The sequence below is a fragment of the Ctenopharyngodon idella genome, chromosome 2 (assembly GCF_019924925.1).
Source record: "Ctenopharyngodon idella isolate HZGC_01 chromosome 2, HZGC01, whole genome shotgun sequence".
NCBI lineage: Eukaryota > Metazoa > Chordata > Actinopteri > Cypriniformes > Xenocyprididae > Ctenopharyngodon > Ctenopharyngodon idella.
In genome coordinates, this window is record NC_067221.1 from 32,744,293 (window position 1) to 32,769,163 (window position 24,871).

At 37.1% G+C, this 24,871-nt stretch overlaps 1 protein-coding gene across 2 annotated transcripts in view; it reads right to left on the reverse strand.

Moving 5' to 3' along the window:
• Positions 1-1,474: 1,474 nt before the first annotated feature.
• Positions 1,475-24,871, reverse strand: part of helz2b (helicase with zinc finger 2b) — a 31,694-nt gene continuing 8,297 nt past the window's right edge. Inside the window, exons 5-19 of one of the 2 annotated variants that reach the window (XM_051882421.1) lie at positions 20,324-20,974; positions 19,070-19,862; positions 18,675-18,750; positions 14,403-18,492; positions 14,096-14,181; positions 12,812-12,949; positions 12,555-12,710; positions 12,326-12,470; positions 12,077-12,199; positions 11,671-11,863; positions 8,670-8,804; positions 8,367-8,588; positions 7,495-7,654; positions 2,054-2,221; positions 1,475-1,890 (exon numbers count right to left, since the gene is read on the reverse strand). In XM_051882421.1, the coding sequence (XP_051738381.1) occupies positions 1,778-1,890; positions 2,054-2,221; positions 7,495-7,654; positions 8,367-8,588; positions 8,670-8,804; positions 11,671-11,863; positions 12,077-12,199; positions 12,326-12,470; positions 12,555-12,710; positions 12,812-12,949; positions 14,096-14,181; positions 14,403-18,492; positions 18,675-18,750; positions 19,070-19,862; positions 20,324-20,974 (7,249 nt within the window). In that variant the 3' untranslated portion in view covers positions 1,475-1,777. Of the gene's footprint in view, positions 1,891-2,053; positions 2,222-7,494; positions 7,655-8,366; positions 8,589-8,669; positions 8,805-11,179; positions 11,267-11,670; positions 11,864-12,076; positions 12,200-12,325; positions 12,471-12,554; positions 12,711-12,811; positions 12,950-14,095; positions 14,182-14,402; positions 18,493-18,674; positions 18,751-19,069; positions 19,863-20,323; positions 20,975-24,871 lie in introns of those variants that run through there. The other variant, XM_051882432.1, reaches the window with a different exon arrangement.

Consider the following 24,871-nt stretch of genomic DNA (forward strand, 5'->3'; position numbering starts at 1 on the left):
AGATTATAGAAGAAAAGTTTATTAAGAATGAGAATCTAGAAGAATATTAAGATATCTTGAATACTTTTAGAGTTGCAGCTTCCATTATGAGCGCGCCTGCCGCGCGGCTACATTTGAAATAATGAATTTGCGCGCACAAAAGACACGATATGTGAATGGTCCCTTATAGCATCAAATAACTAACTAAAACCAAACTTATTTAAAAAAAAAAAAAAAAAAAAAAATTGAACTTACATCAGCATGATAAAAACTACATAAAATGGAAAACAAATCATTTTAAGTGTAGTTTAATTGTTTAGTTTGTCTCATGTCGCATTAAATCACATGGAGAGGGTGGGGTTTATGACCTATACTGGGACCAACCACCTTGAGGCGAATGATATGCTTTGGCTTCACTTTTCAGGACTTGTGCTTTACAGTTACATCAGTGACAATAGAATAGGAGTCTGACACCAGACAATATTAGTGCAAGTGGTTGATATATTTTGCAAGTAAATGTTTAAGGGGAGACACTACAGGCAAAAACACTGTTTTTTCAGGCACTTGTCAATTTTGAGATTTTGCGCTTTTTGGCTTTTCTTAGTGTTTTTTCGGACTGGTGAAAAGGAAACATCCAAAATACACTTTTAAGTGTGTATTTTATAGCACTTTATCTATTTACATCTGTAGATTTCAATTACAGTAAATATCTTTAAAGGCCGTTTTCTCAATATGAGTTTTTTCTCCTGCTCTGAGTCAGAAACCTCCACTTCAGCAGAACTTACATGCACCAAACTTTACAGTTTTATTCCTATCTATATTCTGAAAGTTTTTATAGAGGGATTTGTTAATACATAATTTGCCTGATTTTATACAACATTTTATTCCTAAAAAAAATGTGAAAATTATAATATGTCCAAAAAATTAAATGAGAATTTTGAACCTGATGTCATCCAATATTCAGATTTTTGTTCTAGAAATGTATGCAAATTAGTGCATATTTAATTAGATAACACCTCATTTGCATATTTAAACATACCATTTTAGAAAACTTGTAATACAAAAATTTTTTGCAATTTTTAATGTAATCAATCAGCTGGGGAAGTATGGTGATATCTATTAGTTAATTTTTTACCCTATTCACCTGGGGTGTCTCGCCTTAATAACTTAATTTTCTACTCATAAATGTACAAAATAAAAGCAGTTAATTAATATATAAGCCAAATTCTGTTTATAATTCAAAGTGAATGTGATATAGTGCTCATACAAAAATAGTTGCTACGCTTATTGTTACAACAATAGTTACTACAATTGGACTGTGGTAAATTGACTGCCATAAAAAAATAAAAATTTTAAAAAAAAATCAAGCAAAATTACAGAATGATTCTGAAAGCTTTGTTCATTGTTTAAAAACTGTTTGATAACTTTGTTATCTTGAAAGTTAAAGACAACACAGATAAGGGAGATAAAAGAAAGATAAGTAATGCACTGCAAGTCTTTGTGGAAATGTATTTAAAGTATACATTTTATACAATCAATTAACAAGAGTTTGTATAGTTATATATATTACAATATGTGTAAATTCTTCTCATAAGCTGCTGTATAGAAAAATTAAATTAATTAATTAATATAAAATGTCAGGAAAAGTTCATTAATATAATCATAACCATTTTAAAATGGTGTGGAATGATACAAGAAATTTGGAATGTATAATTAAAAATAGAATCTTAAAAAATAAGTATTTACACTGATTGTAAAATGATTTAAGATCAATCTAACTAAAAATGTAAAATCTGATTTAACGGACACTGTGTACTGTTATCTGGTCTGCAGAGACCACACAGCCATGACCTGAATAATGTTTCAGTAGTTTCTTCCACGCTGGGCTGCAGTTCAGTACCTCCTGGTTACCTACAGCACAGAATTTAAAAAATATATTAGTATCTTATAATAGTCAATATAGAAAATTAAATTCTTTTGTATAAAACATTGTGATTTAGGATACTGGGATGTATATTTAGTCATTTGTTAATCATTTAAAATAATTCTTAGATGAATGTAATGTAGGGATTACCCAAAATGCATAGCCCTTCCTGTGCTCTTGTGATGCCAACATTGATTTGGTTTTCATCACCCACAAAGCCAATGTGTTTGGAGAGCCATTCCCTTGAAGGCAGAGATTCAATCTCCTCGCTGGGGCAGGAGCGAACCATCGACAGAATCACATACCGCCACTCACTACCTGCAGTCACATCATTATAACGCTCCTTGTCATCAGATTTTTGTATACATGAGAACATGAGAATCTTTTAGGAAAAAAAACTGTAACATTTTACAATAAAGTTTCATTAGTTAAGTACTTTAGTTAACATGAACTAAGAATATCTCTACAGCATTTATTAATTAGCTAATGATAATTTCAACATTTATTAATACGTTATTACAGTTTTTTTTTAATTGCTTACACACTAAGTGGTAAAAAAAAAAAAGGTGAGGCCCACTCAGTGAAACCATTCACTTATATACCAAATCTTGAGACCAAGTCTGCAAAACTCCAGACGGCAAGCGCATTATCTGCTTTACACTTTTTGCAAAATGCTAAACGCAGTTCTCTACATTAGACACATCACTCAATCTAACAGCCTTGACACTAACAAACTAACCCTTGCATTGCATTTATTTTGTAAACATATACTGAATATGCATACAAGTCAAGTTGCCTCTATTTCTATAGCACTTTATACAATACAGATTGTTTCAAAGCAGCTTCACAATACAGTTTTACACACAAAATCCTTACTTGTCACACAATTTCTGAAACCTGACACTCAAACACCAGAACCACATTCCAAATCTGCAAAACCATACTAATTATCAGCCTTCGAGTCATAAAACACTTTTTGCAAAACACAACACATAATTCTCTATGTAACACAAAAATTATTGTTTCTGTCTGTGGGATTACAAATTTAAGAATCTGTTTAAGATCTGCTGATCCTACATCCTGACATAACCTCACATGAAATATTAAGGTGAAGTATATTGTATTTAACATTTTGAGGTAAAGATAATGACAATTTAAGGAGATCAAGGCAGGCAGCCCAGGTGTCTGTAACATTAACCTTTTGTCTTCATGCACTTCCTAACCATTTGGCAGGACAAAGCTCAAGATACAGCGGTGCCTTTGTCTCTATGATAATGTAAAGGTATGGGCTGATACTGTCAGACTGAGTGGATTAGCACCTATGCATTTGAATGACACCGTTATGCTGATTAGATCATGGCTGGGAAATGTAGGGAATGGGCTGATTCCTGCACTGCATTTGCATGCTTTGTTTAGATTGTCTCCACCTCTGCTCTATGTATCCCTCCCCCTTGAATGTATATGAACTACCAAGTACACTGCCTTAGTTGGACTTGGATGACTACAGCGACGCACAGCGCGTTTCTCAATAAAGAGTAACTTCTGCTTGAAAGATATCCCAACGTCTCCTGGTCTCTGCTTCGACGAGGAAAAAGTTTCCTACAGTTTTGAGCCGTGACCCGGATAGAGCTTCTCACCTCAATCCTGATTGAAACTTCAAGCACAACAAAGATCTGATCCAAAAGAAGATCCAAGCTGAATTTTCCTGTACACCCAAGGGTTGGTGAGTGATACTCTATCCAAAAGAACCATTAAGACCAGTACAAAGTTGTTATCCTCTGCGCCGTCAGAGAAGAGTTAACAGACAGCTGTAGGGTTTGGTTAACTAAGTTACCCTCTAAAAATGTTCTTTTAGAGATGAAGTTTATCCTCTGTTCAGGCAGGGAAGATTAGCATTACGGGCTAATATTGGTTTATCCTCTGTAAAGTTAGGGAAGTTTTATCCTCTGCTTTATAAGGGAAGGTTGTTTATCCTCTGTATAATCAGGGAAGGTGGTGTGTTAACAGAATAGTAACAGAATAGGAAAGTTACAACTGTTACAGTGTGTAAGCAAGTTGGTTCTACTCTGCTCACCAGAGAAGGTTGAATATATTACGATGTGTATTAACTAGGTTAACCTCTGCTCTGTCAGGGAAGTGTTGAAGTGTATTGTTGTGCCAGAAAGACATTACAAAATGTTGAGAAAGAACGCTAGACTAATTCCAACAACTAAGAAAGGTGGACTAGCTACCCCTTTATGGACAGATAGTGAGTTCAAATCATTGTTAGGAAAGCACATGGACTCAATAGTGACTGAGTCAGTCAGATTGGATTTGACAAAGAAATTTGGGATTCATCCAGAAAAAGTTTGGTCTATTGAAGAATGCAAAAAGGTACTTGGTGCTTGTATTCGGAAGAAAAATATGAAGGGCATTATCTGCTGCCACAGAAAATTTACTCTATCCATTGTACAAGAACAAATCCAACGTATTGCTAAGTTAGAAAAGCAGAACAAACAGTTGCACACTCGAGTGTCTCGTCTCACTCAGAAGTTGGGCCTTAACAAAGCCTCAACCAAATGTGACTCAAAAGACCAACAGTCAGATGAAAGCTATCCTGACTTACAGTCTTTCTGTAGACTAGAGGGCAATAGCAATACTGGATTCATGGATAAAGATGTAAATGCAGTTGAAGTGTGTGGAAAAAGTTTCCTACATGTCCAACTACGCATGGTTGATGTATTTCTTTTCTTTCGTACTGTGTAGTACTGTATTCACAACCACAAATGCTTTCGTATTTACCGTGAATTTTTCAACATCTCTCTGCCAATTACTTTCAATCTTGTACAGAAATGTACATAGGAGCTCATGGAAGAACAGCTTTAGGTTTTGAATAACTGTGTGTATATTATACAGTTGCAAGAAAAAGTATGTGAACCACTTGCAGAATCTGTGAAAATGTGCAAAATTTTAAAAGTAAGAGAGATCATACAAAATGCATGTTATTTTTTATTTAGTACTGTCCCGAGTAAGATATTTTACATAAAAGATGTTTACATATAATCCATAAGACAAAAAAATAGCTGAATTTATTAAAATGACCCAGTTCAAAAGTTTGTGAACCATTGATTCTTAATACTGTGTGTGGTTACCTGGATGATCTACGACTGTTTTTTTGTTGTGTGATGGTTGTTCATGAGTCCCTTGTTTGTCCTGAGCAGTTAAACTAATCTCTGTTCTTCAGAAAAAATCTCCAGGTCCCAAAAATTCTTCAGTTTTCCACCATCTTTTGCATATTTGAACCCTTTACAGCAGTGACTGAATGATCTTGAGATCCATCTTTTCACACTGAGGACAACTGAGGGACTCAAACACAGCTATTAAAAAAGGTTCAAACATTCACTGATGCTCCAGAAGGAAACACGATGCATTAAGAGTCGGGGGGTGAAAACTTTTGAACAGGATGAAGAGGTCCAAATTTTTCTTAATTCACTTGAATATCTTTTTTTTTTCATTTAGTACTGCCCTTCGGAAGCAACAGAAGATACTTGCATGTTTCCCGGAAGACAAATTAAATACAATTTACCTTGATCTTCAAATTCCAAATGTTTTCACCCCCCATCTATTAATGCATCATGTTTTTTTTCTGGAGCATCAGTGAATGTTTGAACCTTTTTAAATAGTTGTGTTTGAGTCCCTCAGTTGTCCTCAGTGTGAAAAGACAGATCTCAAAATCATTCAGTCACTGCTGTAAAGGGTTCAAATATGCAAAAAATGCTGGAAAACTGAAGAATCTGCAGGACCTGGAGGATTTTTCTGAGGAACAGAGCTCAGTTTAACTGCTCAGGACAAACAAGAGACTCATGAACAACCATCACAAAACAAACAAACAGTCGTAGATCATCCAGGTAACCACACACAGCATTAAGAATCAATGGTTCGCATACTTATGAATAGGGTTATTTTAATAAATTCAGCAATTTTTGTCTTGTGGATTATATGTAAACATCTTTTATGTAAAATATCTTACTCAGGACAGTACTAAATAAAAAATAACATGCATTTTGTATTATCTCCCTTTTTTGTTAAAATTATTAACATTTTCACAGATTCTGCAAGTGGTTCACATACTTTTTCTTGCAACCGTATATCCAAAATTAGAATATTATGGCAAAGGTGTTTGCAACGTAAGACAAACGTTTGCTTTTGAGATTGAGTTTGTAATATTTTGCATGCAGTGCTTCATTTTGCAAGAGATGTGAGGCATTTTGCATTTTGTGTGTGCAATTCTTGGATTTGTGTGTAAAGTATTGAAAAAAGAAGCAAAGTTTTGAAAATATCTGTAAGCAGTTGAAAAAAAACTGTAGTAACAAATTCAAATTCTCCTAAAAAGCAGCTCTAACAAGACAATAGTGTCATTAATTAGCTCAAGTCATTTCAGTGTTGATTCAGTTCAGTTCAATAACTGTAAAATTCATCAACTGTGGAACAACTGTGCATACATACTGCATAGACAGTGTATTTATGCACATACCCATATGTGTGAGTGCTATGACAAACTCCTGTACACTCCACTGCACACTAAGCAAGCAATAGACATGTGTAGTTTGACTTTTATATGGCTAATCATTTGATGGTTTGTGTGTAGAGTTACTACACAAAAACTATTTTTAGAAGAGTTAAATTTTCAGAACTTGTGTGTAAGCAATTTAAAAAAAAAGTGTAAAATCAAAATTTATATTTGTTAACATCAGTTAATGCGCTGTGAACTAACATAAACAAACAATTACCAACTGTATTTTTATTAACATTAACAAAGATTAATAAAAACTGTAACAAATGTATTGCTTATCATTGGTTAATACATTAACTAATGTTAACAAATGAGAACTTATTGTAAAGTGACACACTCCCAAACATTTGATAATTCAAAACTATTCAACCAACACCTGTGAAGAGACGGCGCCAACTCCTGCGAGAACTTCAGATGACGCAAACTCTGGATCAATATGCACATTCCAAATATTGCTATATATCCTAATTATTGTTTTTTTTATTTTATATATATATATTTATGGGATTTTTGTGCCTTTATTTGGAGAGGACAGTAGAGAGCAGACAGGAAAGCATTGGGCAGAAAGAAGGGGACAAGATCGGCAAAGGACCTCAAGACAGGAATCGAACTCGGGTCGCTGTGAACACATTTGCGCCATATGTCGGTGCACTAACCACTAGGCTATCGGCGCCAACATATCCTAATTATTGTTAACATGTATTCATTAATTTTACCTTAAATTATTTTGCTAACAGTGACTGTAAATTAAATTGCCTAAATTATTACATTGTTAACTGCGTGATTATATATGTACATTTCTGAAATTACATAATTTGGACACAGTCAACTCTGATAACAGATAACTCTAAATTGTAATGTTGACACGCACTCCGTGTAAAGCTGCTTTGAAATGATATGTATCGTGAAAAGCGCTATACAAATAAATGTGAATTGGATTAAAATAGAACATTAACCTAACAGATGTCATTGGCATTATCAAGTAAAGGAAACAAAAAAAAAATCAGAGATCTAAATAGAGATGATTTTAGAGTATCACCTTGGCTCTTTGTAATGGTGGTGACAGTGATTCTCTTCATTTGGGAGCCTCTGGACAGTCTTTCTCTGATCTGGGCCACCTGTGCGTTATATGGTGACAGAATGGCAATGTCCTCCTGCTTCACACTGCCCACTGATACCAGCTGTCTACAAATCTCAACCTGCGTAAAAAAAAAAAAAAAAAAAAAAAAAAAATGTAGGCTTGATTTGTGTAGGTGCAAGCTCATTAACACCAAAACCTGGCATCAATATGTTATATGGGTGACAATTTATAGACTGAGTTAAGTCCTCAGAATGTGATCAGTGGACAAATTACTGGTGGACCATATGAGAAGCAGGCCAGGATTAATCTAATTTTTTTATTTAATACAAAATTAATGAATATTTGGCATGTTGAACAGGAAGGGGCACTTTTTTTTGGTAAAAATGCTGGTAACACTTCAGTATGGGGAACACATATTCACTATTAACTATGACTTTTGCCTTAATAAACTCCTAATTTACTGCTTTGTAAGGTAGTTGTTGTAGCATTTAAGTTCAGGTATTGGGTATGGATTAAGGGATGTAGAATAAGGTCATGCAAAACAGGGCATTAATATATGCTTTATAGGTACTACTAAACAGTCATTATTATTGTAATATTCTAGTAAGCTGGTAAGGAACTACTTAAAAGTGAGAATTGTTCCCCATACTAAAGTGTTAACAAAGTGCCAAATTTTGGTAAATTTAAAAATTGTATGTAGTAAGCTGAGTTCAGTAATTGCAACCATGCAGTGGATTCTTTGTAGAATTTACACATAATTATGTGTAAATGGGGTCTTTTCTGTTTGTTTGTTTGTTTGTTTGTTTGTTTGCATGCTATATTTTACTTACAGCTTTCTTAACCTCTGCCAAGTTGGCTTTTGAGTTCTCATTTCCCCGTGCAGTTGAAACAACCAAACTGATCTCTTTTCCACGTATATCTCCAAACAGAGTGTGTTTGCTTTGTCTTGTTGTCTCAGTCTCGGCATATAGCATGCTGATTCGTTCAGGCACAATAGTTTTCAGCTTACCATGGTAGTATGCTTCTGATGGAAATTTGCAGATTTCTTCATGCTAAAGAAAGAGTAATAAATGTAATAAACAGTAATAAATGTGTGTAAGTGCGTATACAGTGTGTGAAGCACATATGTGTACCATTCTGTACTGGGTGTCAAGCAGTAGTGCTCTATCCATGTAACGTTCAAACAGAGAGTGTGTCATGCCCAGTCTCCGCACATGCTCGTTCTTCACGATCGGACGCAACTGCTTGTGATCCCCCAACAACACAACCTGCAAGATTGAGTATATTAGACTGTGTGACAAGGATTAGAAAACTCTCACAGAAGGTTGTGAATGAAAATGTTTGATGGACAAGTAAGGCCAGAGTAATGTAGCAAGAAGTAGGTCCTTTATCTAGCTTATGCTAGTTAACCGTTCATGGTTGAAAACATTATATATTGTTGCATGAAAACAGACTTGAGTCACTATTTGCTGTCACATTTCAATTATATTTTATTATATCATATTATATAATTAAAAGTACTCAAAAAATACAAATCTTTTATTATATACTGCATTTTTTCTTTGCATTTCAGTTTATTTTATCTTTAAATGCTTAAGGGTCAAAGATGAGATGTCACCTTTTTGGTGTCTGCATCAAATATGGGTGAAATAATGTTTCAAAGTGTAAAATTGTCATTCAGCATAGCAGTCCGGACTTTGATTTTACCATTATATCTTTAAATAAACATAAAATACCAAGTTAAAAAATATATTTGTTTCTTGGCATTTTCAAATAAGTGTTGGCTGTGTTATATTAAAAGGACTATGCCTTACTGATTTTTAAAGTACTAAAATAACCAGGGGACTTTTGTCCCGAATATGCAGTTTGTTATAGGTCATTCAGTGTAACAGGAACAAGAAGCCATTCTGAAATTATATAAAAAACTGATAGTCATTCAACAGTCTATGACATCATCAAAAGGCACCCTGAAGACTGTGTGGTGCTACAGCAAAGTGAGTTTATTGCTCATAAATATTCGATAATTTCACCTTTTCATGGTGTGGTAACCTAAGTTTCAAAAACATGTCATTCAGTAAAATGCCAAACATACTTTTATTAGATTATTTGAAAAACAAGGAAATGTTTTGAATAATTGTGATTAACTTTACTGGTCAAGCTCACTATTTGACATAGGTGGCCATTTGATAGCCTGCAATATAAGCTGAAGTAGAAGTTTTATCATTCAGAGTAATGTTTTTGACATTCATTGTGATGCAAATTCTCTGTTACACGACTGTGTCATTCTTTACACTGAATGACAGTCTGACTGTTTAGATAGCAATTTTAGCATATAATACAGATAAATGTGGAATGTTTAGCACTGACAAATATTTGTTAAACTTAATAAATATTACTATTTTAATGCATTTTTGTAATGTTTGATTTGTGCTATTGATTTATTTTAGATGTCCATGAATAGAGAGAGTTGGTAGGCACTGTAAAAAGGCAAAAAGTAAATGCAGACATAGAAGCTCTTAAAGGAACACTCCACTTTTAAAAAAAAAAAAAAAAGGCTTATTTTCCAACTCCCCTAGAGTTAAACAGTTGAGTTTTACCGTTTTCAAATCCATTCAGCCGATCACCGGGTCTGGCGGTACCACTTTTAGCATAGCTTAGCATAGTTCATTGAATCTGATTAGACCGTTAGCATCTCGCTCAAAAATAACCAAAGAGTTTCAATATTTTTCCTATTTAAAACTTGACTCTTCTGTAGTTACATCGTGTACTAAGACCGATGGAAAATGAAAAGTTGCGATTTTCTAGGTCGATATGGCTAGGAACTATACTCTCATAATCAAGGAACTTTGCTGCCATACCATGGGTGCAGCAGGCGCAATGATATTATTTAGTTCCTTGATTATTACGCCGGAATGAGAGTATAGTTCCAGCCATATTGGCCTAGAAAATCGCAACTTTTCATTTTCCGTCGGTCTTGGTACACAATGTAACTACAGAAGAGTCGAGTTTTAAATAGGAAAAATATCGAAACTCTTTGGTCATTTTTGTGCGAGATGCTAACGGTCTAATCAGATTCAATGAACTATGCTAAGCTATGCTAAAAGTGGTTCCGCCAGACCCGGAGATCGGCTGAATGGATTCGAAAAAGGCAAAACTCAACTGTTTAACTCTAGGGGAGTTGGAAAATGAGCCTATTTTCAAAAAAAAAAGTGGAGTGTTCCTTTAAGGCCCGTTCACACCAAGAACGATAACTATAAAGATAACCATAACGATAACTATATTAGCATCCAGCGAACAATAATGCTTTTTGTATTCCAAGCATGTGCTGCAGGTTTGTTGTCTGCCACTTTAAATGCTCTAGCTCTTAAAAAGGAGGATGGATTCTGATTGGCTGTCAATGTTTTTATTGTTCATCAGCTGGAAAAATTCTTTCTAAAAGTGAATCCAACAATATTGTTTCTATGTGCCAGTGTGACGTTATCGTTATAGTTGTCATGTGGACTCTGCTATTCTTTTATATTTAGAAAAGTTTTATATTATTTATATTATTATCATTATAGTTATTGTACACGGTGTGAATGGGCCTTTAGCAAAGAAAACGAGAAAGGCATTGAGCAATGCAATTATTAATATAAAAGCTTACCAATATTTCTGAACAGAGAGTCCCCCCTCACTGTGTCACAAGTTCAAGAGAGGCCATTGAGGGGATTCTCCACCCAAAATACCCATCCTGATAACGTCATTTATGTTGGCAAACAGAAAGCATTCATAAATATAGCTGCAAGCAGTAATTTTTGGGGCAGAGCAAGTCAGGAACAAAGTGACAAGCTAAGCAAGCATGGCAGGAGCATGAGAACATAATATTATTAAAACTAAAAGGAGTTCTTTGTGTCCAGCTTCCTGTGGATTCTTTGTTTAGTATGCTATAAAAAGTGTGTCTTAAGTTTAACTTTCTTCCAAAATCTAGTTTCAGTGCTTCAGTGAATTAGGCTGTGCAGGGTCTTGGTTATTTGGAAGTCTAGGTTATGTGTTAGTGTTTTACAGCAAGTTCCTTAACATTTCTGTACAATTTATGCCCATTTTATATTGTTCTTGACAGACTTGTTTGTTAGATGTGTCAAGATTCACTCTGACCTTCTCAGGTTTGAAGCTGACCAACGGGACAAGTGTCTGGGGTTCTGTTGCCATGGCGCACTCATCGATGAGGATCTGTCGTGCACTGAGTGTCTTGGTGAGGTTGGGGGAGGAGGCAGCCGTGCAGGTGCATAGAATAATATCATGCCTTTCCAGTTCATACAAACGTGCAGAATTTAGCAGCTTCTTATATCTGAGAATACACACAATTTGGTGTCATGCAGACATGCATTCACACACAGTTACAAACTTGTAGACACACTCTTAGATACAGAGATGTGTTTTAGACTGATTTAGATGATGATGGCAATTGAAATTAAGCCACAGGTATTTAAAGTTGTTTATGACCATTTAGCATTTTCAAGTGGAAGCAAACAGCATTAATACAACAAAAACATCTACGTACTCTTCTACGTCCTCATCTGTCAGTGAATGGGGGTTACGGGCAATTCTTATATCAAAGTCCTTTATTGCTTGAGAATGAGGGTTGTCAGAGTTGTCTCGAATTCTATGATGTAGTGTTATGTTCCTAGACACAGCAATGTAAAGTTTGAGTTATGTCAAGGTAAAATGTTGCCTTTTTTTTTTTTTTTTTTGCAATAGCATGATGATGAGTGACAAGATGTTGAGGCAATTTTTGGTTCATTGGCAGTACCTGAGCTCAGATTTAGACTGCTCTTGGCGCAGCGATTTGTGTGATAACTGGAGGTTGCTGCCGGGATAGGGATACTCCTGCATCTCCATCTGTCTGCTGTACACACGTAATGGCTTCAGCTGCTCTCCAAACTTGAGCAGGTATTCTGTGCACACAACACAAGCACATAAATACATACGTTTCTTCTTCACAAAAATACTAGTTACCTAGAACACAAACATCAACATACCTGCAACTACATCCACAGACTTGTTTGAGGGTCCACAGTAAAGAATAACCTCTCTCTTTTCTTTGTCTTTCGACTCCTTTAGCTTCCAAGGATTCTTAAAGTTCAGCTGAGAGAACCAGTACACTATATAAGCTCCTACAACTGTTTTTCCTGTTCCTATAAAGGACAAACATACAAAAGAATGGTCAGTGCCTGTCGGTGCAGTGTAAATTAGCCTTTAAGGATAACCAAAAATGTATATGCTCAGAATGTTTAACCTGGAGGCCCTTGAATGAGAGTGAATTTGCTGTTTAGAGCTCGCTCCAAAGCTTTAAACTGGCTTTCATTCAGTTGAGGCAGACCTGCTGGTGGTTCCTCTCTCATAAGCACATATAGGTGTACAGCTGGTTCGGAGCCTGTGGATTGAAAGAGCCGAAACAGCCAATGAACTAAAGTACATGTACAGTACATGTTTAACATATAAAGTGCAAATATATAATTTTAAGCTCACATAATGACTTAGGTTTAATGTGGTGTTCAATGAAGAATTAAAAAGAAATCAGAAAATTAAACAAGACACTAACACCCTGTGTAGGTATATTATATAAGTAAATAAAACAAAACAAGTATAAAATTTAAATGTTTCTTATGAAATCAAAATGAAAACGAATATGCTGTAGTTTTCTCTGCAACTGATTTTTGGCAGCAATTCTTTTGCAACACTTTGGGCCCTATTTTAACAAATCTAAGGACATGGTCTGAAGCGCAAGGTGCAGGTGCACTTAAGGTCCGAATCCACTTTTGCTAGTTTAACGATGGAAAATACAGTCAGCACACCAGGAGCATGGTCCAAAAGGGTGATACCTTGTCTCTTAATGAGTCATGGGTGTGTTTTGGGCATTACGTGCTATAAACCAATCAGAGTCTCATCTCCCATTCCCTTTAAAAGCCTGTTGCGCTTGCACCAAAGACTGAATGCTTCTCCAGAAAGGAATCTTTTTATTTTTAAAATTTAAAAATGTTTGTGTGCTGCTGCGCGTCCCTGTGTGACTTTAGACCAGGTTTTTGTTGGTCAATGGTGCAGTTGTTTTCAGTTGCCTCAAAATAGCAACACGCCAACAATGCGCCTGTGTCTGTTTTCAGACCAGCACACCCACGGGCGAACAGATGGGCGCGAGTGCATTTGCTATTTAAACTAAAAATGATAAATGATAAGTTGTGCCTGGCGTCGCATTGTGCCGGGTGTATGATAGGGCCCTTTGAGCTTTATTTTGGCTATTTTTTTTTTTTTTTTTTTTTTTGCTTTGTGATGCTTCTTTTGCTTTTATTAAGCTTTGTTTCAATTCACAATAGAAATCACACTTTGCATTTCACTGTGGCACAATGTGCAAAGAACATAAACGTGTTTAAAAAATGCTACCAAATGTTTTTTTTCAATGTTTTTTACTTTTGTAATACCTTTCAAAATCACAATTTTTGACTGCATAGTTTCTTAGAACCACATTTTATGTATTTAAAAAACATTCTCTCAACATATGACATATTATGAATTTAATGCATACTTTCTTTCCCAATCCGGTGTCTTAGTGCAATGTTCTTAACAAGCCTGTTAGCTGCTGTTAAATTATTCACTGCACTTTCCTTCCGTCTGGATAAATCAAGCAGAAAAAAAATCACACATCATTGCAACTCATTGTCATGACTTTGCCTCTATGCACTGAACAAAATATATTTATGAACTGATTTATGAATATACAAAATGTAAGTAATGTAATGAGACTGGTGTAATGCAGTATCTTGCAGTATAATGGTCTTAGTTGTAGTGTATTGAAATATAATATGGTTGTGATGTTATGTGTATATGCTTACATGTCTGGAATGAGTTTTGGGATCACCTCCACTGTGAATGTGGCATCCCGCTTGAATTTTGGGATGTTCATGGATGCATAGTTTATGCTAAAGTGAATAATTTTGGACTTATTCACACTGATCTCTGGAGGATCTAAACACTGAGTTGTCAGACCATGGGCCACCCAAGTAAAGTAGTCTGGATCCAGCTCTGTCTGATTTGCTTGGCTCTCCTTCAAAACTCTCTTTCGTATACAGAGGAAACACTTGGCCAGGTCAAATTCAATTGCCCATTTTTTGACACATTCTACAGGCAGTGAAAAATTTCCAGAGAGTTTGGAATTATCAAAGGATGTCATCCAAGTTATGTGCACATTCTCTATCACTACACAATCACTGTCATCCACAGCAGTCGCAGCAGACTCCATTTCACAGAGGGGCTTCCATATCTGCACATACTCCTCTACATCCTTATAGTGTCCTTTGGATGGGTGGTTTGCAAGTTTGGAAAAGCACTTTATAGGATTGTCAGTGTGTTCCACACAGATCTCAAAGCTTGAACTCAGACTCAATAATTGTACAGTTGGCGCCCAGTAGCCCCTCTCCTTTTCTGAGGTCAGCTGGACCTGGACAGTGTCTCCAACTTTCAAATAGAGTGTGAAGTCAGAGTAATGATCAACTTCTGACATAAAAGTGTTATCAGGATTCAATCGAGATGTATGCATTTCATTGGTCTCACTGTGATCTTGCACATCTGCTGCCAGTATGAGGGACTTTGCCTCTTCCCACTGTTCGTCTCTCACTGCCTCAACAATGGCGTGCCAGGTGCTTTGCTGTATCTCTGAACAGAATCTCAAGTTCTGCAGTGGGCTCTGGGTCATGCTCAGTGAATATATCCGTTTTTTCCAAGTCAGTTTCACTTGTTTTTTGTTAAATAACGGTTGATCCTCAAGCTGTAAGTTTCTGTACTTAACAGGAAGCTTGTCCGGGAAAGTTCCTTTATCAAATGGAAATGATAATTTGAAACTTTCGCTGTCACGTTGAACAACTGTGACAAAAGCCACTTTGTATGTGCTTTGTTTATGTAGACTGACTGCCAGACAAAGTGACTCCGCTTTACTCTCATACTTCTGTGCCCTTGTTTCTCCTATTTTACACTTGTCACACAACAGATCAATGTCTTTCTGTGAATATTCAACAGGACGATTGCTGAGAACTGCATGCATGAGCCTCTGAAGAACCACATCTATGTACCGGCGAATGGGTGAGGATGAATGTGTGTATGAGTCCAGATTTAATGAATAGTGGCCAATTAAAGCATTTGTGCATGAGAAAGAACGAATGAACGAAGCTTTTTTGATACTGGCCTTTAACTGAACAACTGCTGGAACCAACTGTGGATGAATGTCATCTGTAGAAATGAAGTCAGCCATTTTGTAAAAGTCACATGTCGAAGCTGCTGATTCAATCTTTTTCCACACAGATGTCAGAATGGTGAAACTTCCATTGTTCTGCCCACTGTTTGAATCCAGATGATTAATCAGTGCTTGTAGGGACTCGCGTTCCTCCTTGTCTTTCTTCAGTCTCCTCACCAGTTCACATGAAGCTGTCACTGGACAGCTAAAGGTGTTCGGAACCAGGGTTTTTTGATCAATCAGTTGATCACTAGCTCTTTTAAACATCAACTTCAGCTCCTCCATCATTAAACTGCACTTGCTGTCTTCTGATGATCCAAGATCAGCAGGATTGGAACAGTCCACTTGTCCAGAGAGTCTCTGTTTCCTGTGATCAAGTGCAAAATGGCAAGCCACAAGGATGCAGCCTTCTAGAGATGCAGCCTCTTTTTCACCTGGCTGGTTGATGATCCTGTCAGTCTCACTGTAGGACAATGCCCTGTTTGACTTTATGCAGGAAAGCACCAACTTTTGCTCTACTAGTTTGCCTTTTGTCTTTTCCACTTTCAATATTAAAGAGATGGCACGACGCTTTTTGCCTGGCATCAGACTCCACATGTCTGATTGTGCACCCAAGTTCTGAATATTGTCCCCAGACACGTAGCTAAAAAAATCTGCTTTGTGTACTCCAATTTCAAAATGATATTCAGAGTGACTGACAGAGATGGCATCTTGTAACTGGCTTGATAAAGGGCTGAGGTTATCATCAGGGTTAGGATTATTGTCAGAGTGGACATCACTAGAACCTGGAGAATAAACAGTGAAGGTGATTGTGTTATTCAGGTCCATTCGATTTCTGTTGATATGAAATGTCAGGTGTGAGGATAAAGGAACGAGTTCCATATGTTGATCACTGATCATCTGTAATTGTTCTGCATCGGGAGGAGCCTGACACCTCAGAGGAGTGCAGAGTTTAGTGTTTGTGTTCTCTGTCAGAAATTTTGACACTTCATGGTTAAACATTATGTTTAACTCTTCAATCATTAGATTTGCTTCTCTCTCCCCTGCTTTTCGTTGTTTATCAGGTTGGGCATAGTTCCAGTCGTCTTTAAGTCGCGCTTTGCGTTGGCTTCTGGCAAAACGGTAAGCCACCCTGACACAGTCCTCCAAAGTATCAAATCTCAGCTCACCATCGCACTGACTTATTATATCCTCAGCCTCCTTGTAGGTTAGCTTCTTTTTAGAATTGACCAGAGAGAGATAGAAGTTCTTTCTTGTGATCCCTGATTGCTTTTCCACTTGAACAATTAATGAAATGGCTTTACGTTCTTCACCTGGGAGAAGACTCCAAAAGGTGGTGGCAAGATGTTTTGGGAACATGAATGAAGGTTCTTTTCCTGGGCCATAAAAGGTTGCTCCCATCTCTTTTGCAAAGCTATCAAGTGAACTATCCTTAGACACGAAACTAGCCACATCTGCAACATGAACCCCTATTTCATAGCAGCTTCCCAGATCGTTAACACTAATGGCATCATCCAAATCTACAGCCATGTGTGGATCAACAGTGAAGGTTTGTAAACCTCTGAAGTCTCTTCTTTTCTTGTCATCAATTCCATCAGTTTTCATCTCTGAAAATGCATCTTCTTGCATCAGAGGAGGAGACATTAGTTTGAACTCTGATTTTAAAATAATAAGTCCCTCCTCTAAAGATGTCCCAACTGGTAGAATATCTGTAACTTTGCCTAGCGGAAAGGAACAATGTGCTTTCCATCCCAAAATCTGAACAACAAAAACATAGTTCTGTTTTGTTTGTTCATCCAGACGAACATTTCTTGTTATTGTCCAATTGCCATTGACAAACTTGTATATTGGAATACAATTGCGAGTCTCTTTCTTTACCAAGATACGTATTTTGGTAGTGTTGTTGTTGAGGGGTATCATCACTTTTGGCACCAAATATTTGTCAGTATCTTGTGTTCGTCTGTGGTAATTTTCAGCCTCTAATGTACACACAAATTCAGAGGATGTTGGTAGTCTGTTTGTACAACCTAAAACTGTCCCAGTAAGATGGTCAGCATCATGTTGTCTGGTCTCAACCACAACTTCATCACCAGGGAAAGACATGCCAATGTTTTTCCTCCCTTCAATATGAATTTGTTCAGATGGGTTGTCGTAAGGTATTACATAAGCTGACTGGTATCCTTTCATCACCAATTCCCCATGCCTGTAGATAGCAGGATGTTTCCTGACCAACTCCAAGAGGTTTTCCTTTTCAGAGGAAAAGAATAAAGGCCTCTTTTGTTCATTCTCTTCATCTGAGTCCTGTACATCACTTTCATAGTCTTCCATCTCTTTCAGTATAGTATCAGTTTCGGCCTGGGAAGGTACATCACTCTCAGCCATTTCTACCGTTTCTGTCTTCTGAAATTTTGAAATTTCCAATACTTCCTGTTGTAGAACATCTGTGGTGAAATTATCTGGTATGGTGCTGCCCTTGCTGATGCAACGTTCTATGTAGGACTTCCAGATTTTTGAACACTTTCCAAAACAACAAAGAGCACCAGCATCTCCAACTACAACCACCATTGATTGGGCTCTTGTCAAGGCAGTGTTTAGTGCTCGAATGTCATCAAAAAACTCTGGGCAGCTTGACTCTGATTGAAGAAGTCTGTCTCTTGTCTGAACTGTTGATATGATGATGACCCTGAACTGCTTTCCTACAGACACAGAATTTTAATGGGTAGGTTGTAATTTAAATATAGTAGTAATACATTTTTTAAAATGGATATACATGTTGACACAAATTGTAAATGAAATAAAATGTGAGATTTTTTTTTCTTGATGAATCAAACAAGTTCCCTGAGTTCTAGTAGACAATGATGTTCTGACCCCCCAGTACCTTGAATGTTTGCTAAATTCTGAACAGACACTCCATAAACCCCTTTCTGACGGAGATGAATTCTGATTAGCTCAACCTGAAGAATCAAAAGAGAAAGCAGGTAAAATTTGTGGAACAGAATTGTGGTTTGTATTTTTGTGACTTTAGTATCACTCCTGATACGTGAATATTACATTTGTGATGGTAATGGAATTTGAGCACTATACTACTATACTACATTATCAATATTTGGAAATATAACTTTTTTCAAATGCTTGAATAATATTAAAAGTTTATATTTATCATTCATAGAACAAGTCACCATGCAGTACTTGTATGGTATAGCATTACAATTTTTTAGTCATAACACATTTGTCATATATCAGAGTGATAAATGCTTTGTATCACTAAAGTACCTGTCGGCCTTCGCTAAGAACACAGATCTGCGTTGGCTCTCTATCACCCCATTCCGTTGGCCAGTCAGTCAGAAGCCCTTGCACCACGTTTACCACACTGCTGACCTCAGCAAGATTGAACCAGGACATGGAGGTGGAATTCAGACGACATTCTCCTCTGACATGCTGAAAGATCAGGGGGTATAGCCTCGGGTGGGGTGGGACATTCCCTTTGGCCTTGATGCCATCACTCACATAGAAGTAAGTGGATACAAAATCTACTATTTCTGTGGTGGAACGGTAGTTCTCATTAAAGACGACTCTGCTTTTCTTGGCAATGTTGCTGCTCTCATCCTGGTAGTAGTGGAAGAGACGATTGAGCAGGGTGTGTTCTGATCGTTTGTCATCAGTTACAGAGAAAAGTTTTGGAGCCATCTGCATGTGGTCCCCTGCTAAAACCACTCGAGTGTGTTTGTCTGCTAAGCCCAGAGCCATGAGTGCTTCAGCCTCCAGCATCTGAGATGCTTCATCAATCAGGATGTGACTAAAGAAACCTTCAGGAAGCTTTAACTCACGGAGATGCCGTGCCATCGATGTGGTGGTTATAATGATGCGGTGTGACTCTAGATCAGAACGTGCTGGGAGGATGAAGGACTGTCTATCTGGAGAGCAGAGACAGTATTTCAGAGTGATTTCATCAGTTGCCTTGATGGAGGCACCACCCTTGTTTGCCTTTATCCTGAGTAGTTTGAGGTTTGGGTGTCCATTTGTAAGGTATGAGTGGAAGTGCTCTCTGACATATAAATCTGCAGAGCTATAAGGAACAAAACTCAAAATTAGATTTCTTAAATGGACAGGAGCTTATATATTCACTGAATGCAGATTTACTGCCTATCTGTTCTTTTTCTTGTTTTAAATATCTGGTATTGATAATATTGCATTTTATGGACATGTAAGTAACTTTATTACACCATTCTTTTGAATAATGAGTTCTGATTGATCAGTTTTGCGGTCAAATATTTTTGTATAATGACCACTAAATAATTTTTGTATGTCTAGTATTACTTTTCAGTTTCTTTATTCTCACATAATAAGAATTATGTAAAATTAACTTTTTAAAAAAAAAATATATATATATATATAATAACTCAAACTTCAATGTCTAAAGTTAAAAACTAAATAAACTTTGGTTGATGCATGATCCTGATCCCTCTGTAGGGTTTATTTTGTGCTAATGACTGGCTGAAACAGCATTATCCTTTATTTATAACTTACCTGTTAGTATATGTACAGATGAGCACTTTGTTTTGAGAACGGAAAGCCAGCTTTTTGGCTGCTGAGGCGAGACAGAGTGTCTTCCCGGTGCCAAATGGCCCGTATATCAGCAAGGGTGGAGCCACTTTGTTTTCCTCGCACTTGCCAAGGATGAAGTTCAAGGCGATTTGCTGCTTGTTGTTCAATTCAGTCTGTTTGGTTATGTTCACAGGGACACAACAGTTACTGAGGTCAGGTAAAACATTGTGCAAGTCTGGTAGGTAGTCAATAGCCTGGTGCATCTGACAGAATGACAGTCTGTTCAGCTGAAACTGAACCTCCATTTCACACCTGGTTTCTTTCCTCAGATGTAGCTCAGACACACACCGTGCAGACAGCTGAAGACCGATGTGACCCTCGCCGGCAGCCTGTTTGAGCACCAATGCCTCATACACTTGGTTTCTGTGCTCTACTGACACACTGGCTTTTGCTGGTATGCAATCCACCAAAGCCATCTGCACCCCTCGTTTAAGCATCACCCCTTCAGGAGAGTCTGGTGTGAGCGAGCAAAACACCTTCAGAGTGGCAAAGAGCTTCCCTGGTGCAGCAAAAAACCGTGATATGCCATCACTCAACTGGTCAGTGAGAGACACACTCCCACAAATATTTAATCTGCAAATTGGGGGGGGGGAGAGAAAGTGTGAGCAACTGTAAATATATATAAGTAGAATTCTCAAAAAAAAAAATCTTTAATATTGACCAAAACACAATATGCTACAGAAATATAGTGTATACTAGCATTAAACAATTTGTTTACTTTTATGTGGTTTCTGATCTGATGATTATAGGACACCAACTTTGGTGAATGTTGAACAGTTTATAGAAGGATTATTTGTTCTGATGTCTTTACAGACTGACTAGTATGCCAAATTTTACTACCTTTTACCATACAGTAATATGGCCAGCTATAGACATCTATGTAAAAAAAAAAAAAAAAAGGTCAGAAAAGAATTACAATAATACTGTAATGTGATAGTGGCTACACACCAGTGGTGTAGTCTACGTGATACACAGGTATACGCTGTATACCCACTAGGAAAGGTCAACGATTTCCGTATACCTACTTAAAAAAGAGCAAGGATACCTAGCCATAAAATAAATCGCAATAAACTTTGTGCTTTGTTGCTTTTTACATGAAACAAAGTCTCATTTCAAATTCTGCCCATTTTTCTAAGAAAAAAAAACAAGTACCGTTTTGCCACTCTTTAATGTAGCGTGACAGATCACGCACGTGAACTGATCCTCTCCTCCGCTTTAATACCAGTTACAGCGTGAAATAAACATGTATGAACATCTGAAGGTATGTTAACTTGACGAAATCCATATCATGTCTTGTGTAATGAATTAATCAGTGTTTCAACCGCGGAAAGACGTTAATAAGTTTGTAAACAATGTCACATTTACCTCAGGACTGTACTGTACTTGATATACAGTGTATCCAAAATAACTGATATTGAATCGAACTGCAAGCTTGTGAATCGAAATGCATAACTATGCAGGGCTCTACGCTGCGACCATTTCGGGCGCATTTGCGAGTGAAAATAACTACGCGCGACTGTGAAAAAATATTTAGGTGCATCAGTCAGGGCCGGCTCTAGGCTCTTGCCTACCCAATCATAATTTAGGACAGCGTATATCAGTTTTTTTATGATTTGTGCATTGAATCAAAACAGTCTGAGGTGGGCTGTGTGTTGAGAAGTTTGATAAAGGGCTGTAGAATGCCCAAACAATAATAATAATAATAATAGAAATAACAAGAAAAACTGCAGTAGGCTAATTTTTCTTTTCTTAGCTGAATGTATAAGGTGAGATGCATTACACTCATGCGCTTCAGTGTGTTGCGGAAAAGCAGAGGCTGGCGATCACACTAGCCAAAATGGGCAGAAAAATTTGCGTGCTATGAAGGTGCGAATTACGGGGTGTTGTAGCCTAAATTACTTGTAAATATTATATACATTTCTATAGCTCTGATTGATTTTAAAGTGCCATTTGGCTGCCGGCGCATACTAAAATGGGTCATATGATGAGCAGTGAAAATTGATTTGAGCATGCATGGACAGAGCAAGAATATAATGCAAGTGTTTAAAATGCATATGCATATTTCATTTGAAACCTTGTCCTCTTTGGCTTGCTGTTAATGCTGTTAAACTGAATGTACGAGGCAACGCTGAAGTAAGAATGCGCTGTTTATATTTGGACCAGTCACACAGAACGCGTTTTTGTGGTTAAAATCGCAAGACACAGGTCAGTTCACGTCTAGAGACGCCTTTTTAAAAAGTTGAACTTATTTTAACTTAAGCGCCACGTTTTTAGAACACCGCATCATACAAGAGACGCTGCAAAATTGTGGATGCGAGACGCGAGCGCAACGGTCAAAGTCAGTGGGGTGAAATGAAGAGAAGAAGCACCAACATGGATCTGGGACTCTTTAGGATCTGGAGAGATTCTGTATGAAGGAATGGACTCATTATAGAAGAAGACTCAGAGCTGTTATCTTGGCAAAAGGAGGTTGCAAAAAGTATTTAATAAAAGGGGGCAAATAATTGTGTTTTGGAGAAGAAAAAAAAAATTGCCCAACCAGTATATCTGCCAGCCCACCCTTCTCTAGCTGCCAAGAACCGGGTCTGGTTTAAACAATGAAAAACAATAGTAGCACAATGGAATTGATAAACGTGTTCCATGTGAACGGCCCCATTCTGCATAAATAAAGTTGTGTTCATTACTAAAACAGTATAGGCTTCCGTCGCATTTACTTTCTAAATTGTCACTGGACAGTAGAAAAGTGAAAATAGTAGCATTCTATTGAAAGGGAAAATAAGATAAAACTGTTATATAAAAAAATTATTAAGAATTGGCCTATCTATCTATCTATCTATCTATCTGTCTGTCTGTCTGTCTGTCTGTCTATCTGTCTATCTTATTAATTTAAAGGGGCAAATATCGCCCTGCAATGGGAAAGTTCATGTCTCTTATTGATCGGAAAGTGCTCCTACATTTTTGACTGTGCTCCTAAATTTTTTTTTACTAGGCCTTGCTATGATGACAAACTGGCAGGAAATGATGCAAAACAGAAAACAAAGTCCAAACAGGGTGATATTGTGACATACTGATAAGCCTCATCTTTCCATTACTGTGAAGTTGCAACTTGCACTCTTAAATGTGCACTGAAAATTGCCAGCTGATAAAACCTATGCTCCATGGACTATATTAATATAACATTTAAGGCTAAATTTAGATCCTAACTGGCTGAGTTAGATGGTGATTGACACTAAACAGTAGAAAATCAGTCCAGTCTCTCCAGCTGTAAGTGTCATTGGCTGTTAAAGTCTTGTGTTGCTTATAGTAAATTGACATGTTGATAACACACACATACGAAGTCTTTCAGAATGCTCTCAATTACACGTTCCTGTTTTGTAGTGTAGTGTTTGGCTGTTCTTCGAGTTCAAAAGGGTGACAACAGTACTGACAATAAATGAGTATTCATAATACATTCCACCTATTCAGTTTGAATCTTAACACCAACCCATTCATCCACCTTTCCTTTCAGCAATATGTTCATCTTTTACTACTACGCTGTCTTAGCTATGCATAACAACAGCGCTTGTTGATTTTTGAAACTGCCCTGCCCAAGTTTCATCCATTCATTGAAACAGCAATTAAGTTGTTAGAAAAGAATGCCTTTAATCTTTGCATTCAGTTTGCTTTCAGTAACATTTATATTCAATTCAGCAATTATACCTGCCCAGTACTATCATATGATAACATGAAATGCCTCTGATCCCAGTATGAGTTCAAATTCCAGAGTTAGAGGCATGTGATGAGAAATAAGTAACAATAAAATACACTATTTTAGTAGTAGAAATTCTATTCAAGGAGTAAAATTGCTGACTAGTTTATTTATGTGGTAAAACACTTTTACCATGTGACCCACACTAAGCCAAAGTCTGTGACTCATCTGTATAGTTCACCCAAAAATGAAAATTTGATGTTTATCTGCTTACCCCCAGGGCATCCAAGATGTAGGTGACTTTGTTTCTTCAGTAGAACACAAATGATGATTTTTAACTCCAGCCGTTGCGGTCTGTCAGAAACGGTAACACCATCTATGAGAATAAAAAAAACATGCACAAACAAATCCAAATTAAACCCTGTGGCTCGTGACGACACATTGATGTCCTAAGACACGAAACGATAGGTTTGTGCGAGAAACCGAACAGTATTCACATAATTTTTTGCCTCCACTATGTCCAACTGCCTTGCACATCCGGTTGGTGAGGTCTGAACACGCTCTGACAACGGAAGTGATGTCTCGCGCCTATACTTCAATGAGTGCGAGACATCACTTCAATACTGTTGGGTTTCTCGCACAAACTGATCGTTTCGTGTCTTAGGACATCAATGTGTCGTCACGAGCTGCAGGGTTTAATTTGGATTTGTTTTTGCATGTTTTTTTTTATTCTCATAGATGGTGTTACCGTTTCAATGCATTATATGACTGACAGACGGCAA